General features: G+C 41.3%; 1 protein-coding gene across 1 annotated transcript in view; it reads left to right on the top strand.

Annotated features, from left to right (window-relative positions):
* Ccdc141 (coiled-coil domain containing 141) overlaps nucleotides 1-8,564 on the top strand; it is a 157,260-nt gene extending 148,696 nt beyond the window's left edge. The window contains 3 exon segments of the mRNA XM_028880586.2: nucleotides 3,518-3,716; nucleotides 3,719-4,361; nucleotides 6,689-8,564. Of these exon segments, the coding sequence (XP_028736419.1) occupies nucleotides 3,518-3,716; nucleotides 3,719-4,361; nucleotides 6,689-6,956 (1,110 nt within the window). The 3' untranslated portion in view covers nucleotides 6,957-8,564.
* The last annotated feature ends 3,695 nt before the right edge of the window (nucleotides 8,565-12,259 follow it).

The raw sequence follows: 12,259 nt of genomic DNA, 5'->3' as shown, positions 1-12,259 counted from the left end.
TTATTCTTAGCCAAGTCAGGGTTTCTCACCTGCAGCCCTAGTGCCCAGAGGATGAACTTCTGTGAGGGGAGTGCGGGTCTCGTGTATTGTAAAACATATAATAGCATCCCTTGCCACTTTTCTAGCAGACGCTCATAGCACTGCTGACTGCCCCGGCTGGACTAGAACAAAAATGCCCATGGGCATAGCCAATGTCCCACTGGAGAGCAGTCATTCCTTGAACACGTACACAGACAACTGGTTGAAATAATGAAGAATAGTTTTAAATGTACCCCAATTTAAAATCTATGACTTTAGCCAGGTGTGGTGGCACATGCCTTTAATCCCAGCAATTGGGAGGCCGAGGCAGGAGGATATCTGTGAGTTTAAGACCAGTCTGTTCTACAAAGTAAGTTCCAGGACAGACTCAAAAGCTACACAGAGAAAGTCAAAAAAAACAAAAACAAACAAACAAACAAAACCTATGAATTTAACCATTTTTGATCTGGCATAATAACATTATTATTTTTAAATTATGCATATTTTCCTAATTAAAGGCTCAGAAACAAAAATCATTGCTGTTAAAGCAACCACACTCACCATTTATATTATACCTAGTAAAAAGGTTTTATTTTGTCTCTATGTATTCTAATTAGAAGAAACCAATGTCTTTGAATAAAACAAGTACAAGTTATTTTCATTGACAAGTAACTTTTATTTTTAAATAAATTAAAAGACACACTAACTAGATCATCAGTCATTTAGAATGCAAGTAAAGGTCCACAGTTATTGCTGTCAGGAATTCCCGTTGACGTCATTTCCTACCCAGCCTGCTGCAGTTGGTACAGACAGTATAAGGCAAGGGCAGCAACCATCTTCATTTCCATTTTCAAGCAGCTCAGTCGTTGTCTCTGCTATTTACATAAGGTCAGGTGTAATGACTCTCCAAAACCTCCAGTGGGCAGATAACAGGAAGCCCCAAGCAGAAACCCGGAATTACTGTATTCAGGCCTGATAACCTCCAACACTGAATCTTCCTCAGAAAATTATTTCAGTTGGGAAAAAAAAAAAAACAATGAATGATTATAAGAGGATATTCATCACAAGAGCTTTCTTCTAGAGATAGTAACGTGCTTCTCATTTATCCTGACCCCAAATGTGGCAGATGGCATTAGATGATCCCACCGATTCAATGCCTGCAACACAGCTAACAGATCAGTGCTGCTGTTTTATCCCCAGGCTGGGTGCTGAAGCTAAATCCATAGCAATATCTGAAAACTCCCAAGGTCAGATGGCAGCACAGAGTATTAAAAAACTTGCCTAAAGTCATGGGACTATTTAGCAGATGATGAGGGCTTTGGACGCCAGCATTTAGAGGTATAGCATTTAGTGCTGGGAGGGATTGAGGAGACTGAGGCAAAGAGACATTAAATGTATTTCCTTCCTCTAGTACCAGAAACAGGCAGGCAGCCTACAATTGAGGAAGACACCCAGTGTGGATATCTGACCTCCACACACGTAAACTGAATTAGTTAAATTCAATTTGAATTTCAGAAAAATACCTCTTCTGCAAGACCCAGGGGCTTTCCAAGGAACTGGATCATAAACATGAGCTGCTTGTAGTGATGCCATGGGTGCCCCTCCTGGACCTTTCCTCTTTTGTCTACCCTGCTGTTTGCATGAGGATTAATAAACAACAGAATGAAAACGCCTCTCTCCCAGACAGTTCAGTGGAGTACTCTTACAGGCTGGGAGGACGGCCGCAGGTTCTTCCCATCAGATCGTGGAGCAGGTGTTAGGCACTGAAGAGACAGATGACCTTGAAAACTCAGAAGAGCAAAGTCTTCTCTTTCCTTTTCTGCTCTCTTCCTTTCCCAGGTCAGGCCAAGTGTCCAAAGGTCTCAGGTCCCCTCTTATCTGCCCATGAGCCTTCCATGGGTCTTCCTCCCAAATGCCCTTCATACAGAAAGCCCCATGCCTAATATCTTTATTTACTCCCCACTAATCCCACCAAATCTTATTTTCCTAAAGTAAAACTCCTACCACAGGGATATTTTGGAATGCAAAGTGTATTCCTTTAAATGTATGATGTGCACTTCTCCCTATGCGTACTCTAAGGATCGATTCTACTCACTTAGGTCAACAGGTCTGCAATATGATTATATTCCTGTCCAGAACTGGCCCTACCCAGAGGCAATGATTGCAAATCCACGTGATTGTGCCAAGCTGTGTAAATTAAAGTTCAGCAGGCATGCCAGACATAGGAACCAGGGTATTAGTGTAGAATTAAAAAAAAAGTCAGTTCATCATTAGATGTATAAACGGCAAGAGATCTTTAGAGGAAACATATACATAGAAGATAAAAAAACTAAAAGCAGAGAACTGGGGAAATGCTTCAGTCAGTAAAGTCTCTGCCACACAATCATGAGGACCCAGTTCAGATTCTTAACCAGGTAAAAATCTGAGTACTAGTGTGTGCCTGTTATACCAGCTCTGAGGAGATGGAGGATCACTAAGGCTTATTGGCCAGCTAGTCTGGAATTGGTGAGCTGCAAGTATCAAATAAAATAATAATAATAATAATATAATAATAATAATAATAATAATAATAATGACAATTGGGGAAGACACCCAGTGTGTACATCTGACCTTCATATACATGTGCACACAAGTGAGTTATATATATATTTAACATAGATAGCAAAACAAACAAAAACAAATTGCTGAATACATCTGTTCAGATGTGGGGAAAGAGAATTAGCAACAAAACAAAGAGCAGGGAGAGGTATAAGAAAAGAAAACTTAGAACAGAGTTCTGTTTTGCACATCTGAGCAGGATTTCCCAGCTATTTTCCCAGAAATCATCAGAAGGATGCAAGTGTCTTATAGAAACCACGATTACATGCTGAGAAAATTAGAAAAGATAGTCGGTACCTGTGAATGCTTAGATACCTTTTTTATACTAAACTACATAGTTTTAGGGAACCATACCTCAGTGAGGTTTAAAAGCAGGGTTTGTCACATTTTAGAATGATTTGAAAACCGCCTGCCCGCCCATTTCCATGGTGGTCACAAAAGCAGCAGGGACAAGAGCCGGATGGACATGCTCAGCAAAGACTATTTACATAAAACATGCCTTACTGTACTTGCTGAGCTGATTCCTCTCTGGGTGAGTCTTGGCTAGCGAGTGTCTAGGCATAATTTACTATGCTTTCAGGAGATCATTTCTTTGATAAACACACTTGTAGTATTGCCCTTAATATAACTGAAAAGAGACAGGAACTGAGTATGGATTTGGTCAGGAGAGAATTTTACCTGTGTCTGTTAAGATAGCCCACTTCACTCGAGGGCAGTGTGAATACTTTTGGTCACAGGAATGGGACTGTTCCCAAACAGACATGTGGAGTTCGGGAACTCTGGTGCCATCTTAAGGCTTAACAAATCATTTTGTTTCATCTTGTACTGGGCATCACTGTAATGGGAAGCTGGGAAAAGACGTGTGCCTACCTAATGAAACTTTGGCTTTCCTCCTTTGAAGGGGCAGATGCGAGGAGAAGATACCTTGGCCATCCATGGAGCCCGAGAAGATGGGCTTCCTGTGGACTTGAGGCAGTCCTCGCCTGACAAAGAGGCCAGTGCCCCGGATCTGATCCTGCCGGAAGACATGTTGTCTGGGGAGGAGTCTGAGTGTATCTCATCTGACGACATCTCCTTGCCTCCACTCCCAACCAGCCCCGAGTCCCTCTGGCACCATCCGACATGGAGGTGGAAGAACCTGCCAACTCTTCCACCCTCATGCTCCACGTCAGCGGCGGCAGGACACACGCAGGGACTGGTGTTCTAGGGGAGGCCCAGGAATCGGTTCTCCCACCACCCGTTGCCTTTGCTGACGGGTGCCGTAACGAGAAAGACACATTTACAAGTCACTTTGAGAGGCTCTACCCCCAACTCAAAGCTGAATCCTCGTTAACCTCCAAAGGATCAGTAGAGATGAGTACCAAATTACACATCCATGTGAAAGGTCCAACAAGCATGCCCCATGAAGTGCACGACAGAGCTTTGCAGCAAGACGCCCAGGCTCAGGAGAGCTCGCTAGAAACCCAGGAGAAAGTGCATGCCGATTCTAATGTCACTAAAACCCAGGACAGGCTGCATGATCCCCCTGATGTATCCCCCGGCCTCAGCTCTCAGTCAGGCACCAGCAGGAGGCAAGCAGGTCCCCAAGGAGACAGGAAAAACTCCTCTGCAGAGAGCAGCGTGGTCAGCCTAGCTGGCCAGGCGCCTCATTTCTCCAGGCTGCTGTCCAATGTAACTGTCGTGGAAGGTTCCCCGGTGACTTTGGAAGTCGAAGTAACAGGATTCCCAGAGCCTACACTGACATGGTGGGTAGCCTATAATGACAAACCGTAGACAGAAATAATGGCTGCTGAGAGTATCTTGTAATGTGTGAACTAACCTAAAGGTTTAGGGCTGGCTGACTAACCCTCCTGACACTCAACTCTGCATGATTTGATCTCACATCACACCTCAACTTTCGTTTAACTGAAAGCCCTTTAATACCCTTGGTGGGGGAAAGTAACCATGTGAAATGATGATTTAACAGCCTCCAGGAAGCAGGGAAGTTGATTCTGTTTGTTTTTCTTTCCATTTAACATTCCTCATTTCTGATAATCAAGTCCTGAAATTCCGACCCTATTGTCTGTTTCTACATGGCATTTTCTTGGTTTAACACCCTCCAGGCAATTAAAAAGCCTGAGAAACCAAAGGGTTTTTTCCTTTCCTTCCTTCATGCATTTCATCTTTCCAACAGAACCATGGGTGCCCACCTTTGTGATATTTGTTTTGCTAAGGTTCCTTTTTATAAACATCTTTAGTATGAAAGGTGAGCCACTTCTTTTACAGTTACTCCAGGTGGCTGATAATAAAGTCATTGTTTGAAAAGTGACGTAGTAATTGAGCTGTGAACTTGGTAAAAGCAAACTGTAAAGTCAAGGTGCTAAAGCACCTGCCATGAATAACAAGGCAGTTCCAGCATTTCCTGTGGGGGTTACTTTTAAACCTTCACAAAATTTTCATCCTCCAACAGGTTCATTTGAGAACAAACTAACAAGCGACGGTGAGTTTATAATAGGCTAAGATAAGTGTGTTGTATTTAATTTCTCAGGCATTTTCAGTAAAAGTTGTTTTATTTTAGCATGTCCCGTTGATGGTATTTGACTTATAGCCCAGCTATTTAAAGACTTTAGGAGAAAACTTGGGCACTCAGATAGTAAGAGAATCTGCAAACAGATGTAAGTGCAGAAATTAGCAGTTTTTTGTTTTGTTATTTTTACAATTGCATGGTTTTTACACATCAAAACTTTTGTATTTATGGATTCCACAGATATTTTATTTCATAATTAAATATTAGACCCCAAAGAAAGATGCCGTCTGAGGTGTTTCTTATTTTTTTTTCTCCAATACAAACAAGCAGCTCCATTAGGGTTAGTACATATGGCTGAAGAGTTGGCGCAACATATGTATTATTGAAGAACTAGTACAAATGGCAAAAGGTAAAGCCATTTTCCCATCAGGTCTAGAGGAGGTTTGCCCAGTGAACACTTGACAGTCCATCAGGGAGCTATGCATTCCAGGACACTCTGAGATGCAAGAATATCTCTTAGGCAGAAAACTGACTTCGGAGCTGGCCCAAGCATGAGGACCTGATCTCATTGTAAAAGCTGGGTACAGTGAAGAGCACCTGTGATCTCAGTCCTGGGGTGCTAGAGACAGTAGCTGAATCCCTGAGCTCATGTAGGGAGACCCTGACTCAGGCAATAAAATACAGCCTGGTAAAGAAGACATCTGATGTGAGTACCTGGGCTCCACACACAGGTGTCCCATACACAGACACACACATAGAAAACTGACTTGGGTTTCTCATCGGTCCCTATGTGGAAGAAAGTGTTTATAAAGACATAGATATGGAATGTAAGAAATAAATTCTTTGCTGTCTAAAATGATCCAGGCAAGTGTTCATGTTCAGAGAGAAATTTTAGAAACAGGTCATTAAGTGTCAAGAGGTAATGTCATAAATGTTTTTTATAATGAGAAGTCATTGTCTTCTAATGAACTTAATTCACAAGTCAAGTGAGCTCCTTTCAGCAGGAGTGGCATAGAGTCCCTTCATTCACATGTGCATGTGTCCTGCTGGGAGGCTCTGCTGTATGAACACCAAGGGCAGATGAACCTCACTTCTGTACAGACACCAGGCAGGAGTCACAGCTGCTGCTAAGAGCTGCAGATAGGGTGAAGCAGGATGGATATGTGGGTGCCTCTTCACACTCTAGGTAACTGTTGCCACAAGCAAATGGTGACCCAGGATGACCAGATGGTCTGCTGTGCGTGTGCGTGTGCGTGTGCGTGTGGTGTGTGTGGTGTGTGTGTGTGTGTGTGTGATTTTAAAGAATAAGTGAATTATGAATTTTCATCTATAATATTCTGTTAAATGCTATCACAGAACTTTCAAAAATACAATCTGAGTCAATCAATGTGATTTTTCTGGCCACAGGATGATAAACAGTCTCATTGGCATACACTGTAGCTAGATAATTCCTGCTAATAGTAGAGAATACAGCAACGGGGATGGGCCTGTCTGCAATAGGTGTGAGAACTTTGAGATGACAGAATCAAGAAGTGATCCTGACTTAAAACTGACTCTCTACTTTAGGTTCAAGAAGGGCCAGAAATTGTGCACAGATGGACACTTACAGGTTTTGCACAAGGACACAAAGCATTCGGTGTTCATTCCAAAGGTATGTGAGGCAGACGCTGGCCTCTATGTGGCTCAAGCCCAAAACTCTAGTGGCACCCTGTCTTCCAGTGCCATCCTCCATGTGACAGGTAACCAGGAGCCACCAATCACAAGAATAAACTGGATTGTGCTGTGTGTCATGTACGTCAGTGTATCACTAATATACTGGCTACTTGCACAGTAGTGAGGTATTGTCATCAATGGACATTGTCACGAAGCTAAAGGACATTGTGGTTGTTTATTTTCTCACATATCACACAAAGCACCCCCCACCAATTTATCTCTACTCTGATCACATTGTTTGTTTGACTAATACCACTGCTAGGTGAAATAATTGCTTTTTCTCTACTGTTTAATGTATTTGGGGAACATGGGAAATTATGTACAGTGTATAATAACATATTTTGTACTCTGGGAAGAGAAATATCTTCTATAATATGCTGACTCCTTGTTTAAAGGCATGTGAATGCTCACATCAGCATAGAGGTGTAATCTAATTTTCAAATCCAAATGTTTGATAATTTCTTTTTAACTGTGTTCATAAATATCTCTTTGGAGGGCATTACATCAAACTGAAGTTATGATTTTCAATATTGTATTCTCTCTCCTGTAACTGTGCTTTTCATGTCTTGATTTTGTTTACTGAAACATTCTCTACATTCAACATACTCTCCATTCCTGAGTCTGAGAAAGTCTGTCAATAGCCATCCGTTGTGTTGATCTCTTGGGCTTGACACTGGAGGACAGACATGCCATCGACTTTAAAATGGAATTTCAACTTTCTATTAGCTCTATATGCCATATGTCAAGATGGAAGACAGGCTACTGGAGGGGACCAATGTTCTTGTCCTTCTTCTGCTGTGTGTCGGCCATTGAGTGCATAACTGTAGACAGGTCTTCCTGCCTCTGATGTTGCTGCTGCTGCTGAACACTTGGGGAGCCAATTACAAGGCATCTCAGTGCCTCACTTTCCCATCTGGAAAGGGGGGGCTCATCTACCTCTTGACAACTGGGTTTTTAGTTCATGTCCTGTGGTGATCTGGCCAATGGAAAAGTGCTCAATGAAAACTCATTTTAATGCTTGGGGTGACTTGCCATCCTGCAGCTCCTTGTCCATTAATTCCCTTTCAGATGCTGATCTTTTGGAATATTAAATGAAAAGAGTGCTGTTAATATGTAATTCCCTACTACTCCCTTGGGGGAGGGTGAGACTGATGTTCTATGAATTAGAGTTTAAATTCCTTTCTAACTTCTTACATCTACATCCTTTTCAAAGACTTGATGTTAACCTCAGGAGGAGATCATTAGGATGTTTTAGGGGACTCTGGGTAAGACAGAAGAAGATTAATCCAGGCTTCTTGTGCAATTATCACTGTAATGGTGAAGGAATGGTATACGGTCTTCAGAAATGCATTATTCAGAATGGACGATCATCTTTTTTGCTCCCTTTGAAAAATAAGAGAGGAATTTGTTTTTTATATTTTAAACTTTGTCTGTCTTGTTAAGGTAAAATCTTAGGGTGAAAGAGTAATTTATTTCAGATTTTTGATGAAGGGGAAAAGTTAATTATGTTGCTAGAAGACTGTCTACAAATAATCAAAATATTTAAATCTAATATATTCTATGTGGTATTAAAAAGCTACTGAACGTCGTGGAAGATGAGAAATGTATAGTTAAGTAAAAAGTTGGCTTATTTGTGTGTCACATATTCAGTTTAATTAAAAAAATTAAAACTTTGTTTTTTTTTTCAAGTTTTGACAGAAAGCTATTAAAATCTTATATAAACATAGCATCCTGGGGATGTCCATCTTTTCATTCTTATCATTTCGTCCAATTTTAAGATTTTTTTCATATCTTACCTAGCTGCTATGGTCTATGTGGAAGCTAAACAATAATATCCATCCATGCCCAAGGGAGGCAAGCAGGGGACAAATTCTGTCCTGTCACACTCTCTAGAGCTTATTCATTTGATGAGGTCTCTCCTCCAATGTCACCACGCTGGTTGTATTTGTGTTGGAAGATTGCCAGAGCATCAGAAGCACAAGCTCACTTTACCTGTTTCCCTTCAGGTAATCTCCTTCCTTCAGGGAGCCAAGTGATACAGACATTCATCATGATGTATGACCCAATAAGGCATGTGAAATCCCCCAAGATGTGAATTTGTATGTGTGTATAAATTGAGCCTATATATTGGAGAAAAGTACTATGTGGATAGTCAAGATATAGTTCAGATAGCTTTGTATCTACCTCATCCATCTAAAGTATGAGTGGACTATTCATGCAGCAGTGAAGAATTATGAGCTAGCCATGGACTATTCGTCTAACTGTGCTTTAATTTGAAGAACCTAAGTATGAGTCTCCTTTCTGATGGACTCTGTCTTTATTGAAGAGGTCCCCTTATGAAGGTGTATATTGAAATGTCAGGCTTGAATTTATCCACTGATAAATTGCCCATCTTCTAGTAAATAGTAAATAGCCTCCCACCCATACTTAGGGAAGCATGCCTAAATAACTCTGTGGGTCATCACAAAAACAAACAAAAACAAAAAAACAAAAAAAAAAAAACAGAGGAACTTGTTGGAAAAGAGTTTTAGCAGAAGCAGAAGAGGGTGACAGAGAGGACATGAAAATAACTAAAATTCATTGTATACATGTGTGAAACTCAAAGAATTAAAATGGGAAATGTGAGAAAATTCAAGCGAAGCTTGAATTACTTTATATATATACACACACCTTTTGAAAATATTCTGGACAGTTTGTAATATAAAAATACTTTCAAGAAGAAGATTAAAATGTAAAGGTAGAATAAAAATTTATATGTATATGCTTAACACTTCAAAGGAATTCAGAGACATGAGATTCAAGTTGCTGATAAGGGAAAAAATCACCATTTGCAGCTCTGATATTTGAATAAAAAAATGTATCAACATTAGGTGATAGCTTTACACACTCCATTCCCAAATAAATTTACTATAGGAATCCGTAATTGGAGTTGTTGGAGACGCTGTAACATGTAAAGCTTTGAAGATCATAACTTCAGGAAGATTGCTGTCTGATTTCCCTCATGGAGTGCGCAGGTCTGTCTCTACTGAGCTTAACATCTCAACCTCCATTCCATCCACTGTCTTCTCTTTGCTACCAGCTGATTACACTGTTGTACTCTTCTTTTCCTAGGCCCCTCTTTGCTGGAATTCCTTTCTTATATTCTCCCCTGTCCTCCCATGGCTTCATTACTGCTTGCCCCCTTCCATGAGACTCCAGGAAGCCTTCTGATCCACCCAGGCAGTGTGGATATTCCTGCATTGTGCAATGTCAGCACCTGGCCTCCGTCACTCATCTTGATAAACAGTGTGAGAACTACTCATCTTGAGCCTCTCAATAGACTGAGGCTCCCTCAGCAGGATTCATGACAGACCTGTTCATTATATCCCCACTTCCTATGACACACTCATGCTTAATAAGGATGTTCTGATGAAAGGTTGTCAGAAATAAACAAAAATAAACCCAGCTTGATTTTTTTTAGAGATGTGGTGGAGGGGAGGTATAAAAGAATGATTATTATTCTATTTTATGGATAGATCCCGTGAGATCCAGACTGTAGCTGAGTTTTCTAGAAACAATCCTCCTTAATCTATGAGAATTCTTCAGGAAGTCTATAACCTGGAAACTAGACCCTGGTTGAAAATTTAAACACAGAAATAGAAGATGGCTTCTGTGATCAAAACAACAGTAAACAGGGGATAAGATTCCTGTGATCATTGCCTTTTCTTTGGTGAATGTGGTGTTGGGGATCAAACCCAGGCCACTTTCATGACAGACAAGTGCTCAACCACTGAGCTGCATCCCCAAACCCCTCAACATTTTAAAGCAGATACGGTAAGGGAATAATCACCACTGAGTCTACATGGGGAGACAGGTAGGACTTGGATTCGCAGTGGCTGAATCCAAACAGCCCAAGTTAGGATGTATAGCCTTCTTTTGAATCCTCCATAAATGGTCAATGTGGCAAGTGTGGTAAGAGTTCAGTAATCTCACCGTGAACAGGTCTTATTTGAAGTCAGTAGTTCATAACATACTCATAAATATAAAAGCAACAAGAGCTAAAATCCATAGAGTGTTTGAATTCCAAACGAAGGAAGGCAAGAATACTAGGAATTGTCCCACTTTAAATTTCTCTGTATTGATGGAAATTCTTTACTAAAATGATCCTCTGGGGATTTTGACATTCCTGTTGTCCATTGGGATTTCAAGTGTGGCCGTGAAATAAGTTACTTGGAACAAAATTAAACCTCTCCTTACAGGATGCTGTGATGTTGCTCATGTCACTGAAACACCAAAGCACAACAGACTGTTTTCCATTTATAATGAACAGAACATTGAGCTGCATCAGAAATGGGGAAGATTTGCATTCACTAAATGAAACAGTGTCCCGCTTAAAGCAATAACAAATCATTTTCTCTGCTCTCATGGCAGGAGATGAGATTTGACTGCTGCCTGCTGTCCATGAATTCACCCTGAACCTAAAAAGCACCGAGACACTGATTTACCCTTTCTGACAAGTCTCCACACTGTTCTTGCATGAGCCAGAGTTTCTATGACATCACAAAGAACCCAAGCATCAGTGGTAGATGCTGGATGTTTGACACACTTCCCAATGAAGTCTTTGAGACAGTTATGAAATCTGGATTTCGATCTGCCAATTAGATTGGCTGGCCAGCAGGTTCAAGGGCCAGTCTAGCTGCTGAACTGAAATTCAGGTTTCTTGACCTTATCTCAAAAAATAAGGAAGACCTCCAACCCCACATACCTTTGGCCCTTTGACCTTTGCCCCCATATATGCACCCACAAAAGAACATCAACAATAATAACATACACAGAGATAGACAGACAGACAGACAGACAGATAACAAGATCTACACAGGGTCCTGCGGCAACCGAGGCTGAACTAGAGAGTTGTCTCTGCTACAGTTCACGAGTCCCTGGAGACTGCAAGGAGCAGAGGCAAACAGAAGAGTTCTTCTCTAGAGATCCAGACAGAGCATGGTCCTGCTAATTTGTACTTTGTTCTTCTGAATCTTTCCCCTTCAAAACTATAGAACAAAGTTGTTGTTTTAAGCTACGTGGCTTATGCTATTTTGTTACAGTAACCTCAGGATTTGGGTTGGGGGGTTAAGGTCATCTTGGTCATTTCAATCAGTCAACAACCATCTTTTTGGTGATCCTTACCCTAAGTGAACCATGGTGCCAGGAGCTCTGGGCAAGGAAAAGAAACTTTGCGACACAGACTCACCACTTGCCTGCTGATGGGTGTGCAAGCAGACGAAGGGGACAAGAGCCAGCAGTACACAGTCAAAGGGAGAGTGCAAAACGGGCTCTCCGGAGGAGGAGCAAAGGGACGTTGTGGTTATAAACGTGACCAGAATAGGACTGTGCAGTGCACTCCAGTGTAAAGGAGGAGCAGAGGGGAGGTTAAGAAATAACACTATT

The sequence above is a fragment of the Peromyscus leucopus genome, chromosome 4 (assembly GCF_004664715.2).
Source record: "Peromyscus leucopus breed LL Stock chromosome 4, UCI_PerLeu_2.1, whole genome shotgun sequence".
Taxonomy (NCBI): domain Eukaryota; kingdom Metazoa; phylum Chordata; class Mammalia; order Rodentia; family Cricetidae; genus Peromyscus; species Peromyscus leucopus.
The sequence above is the reverse complement of the archived record's forward strand: the minus strand, read 5'-3'. Positions and strand labels throughout refer to the sequence as shown.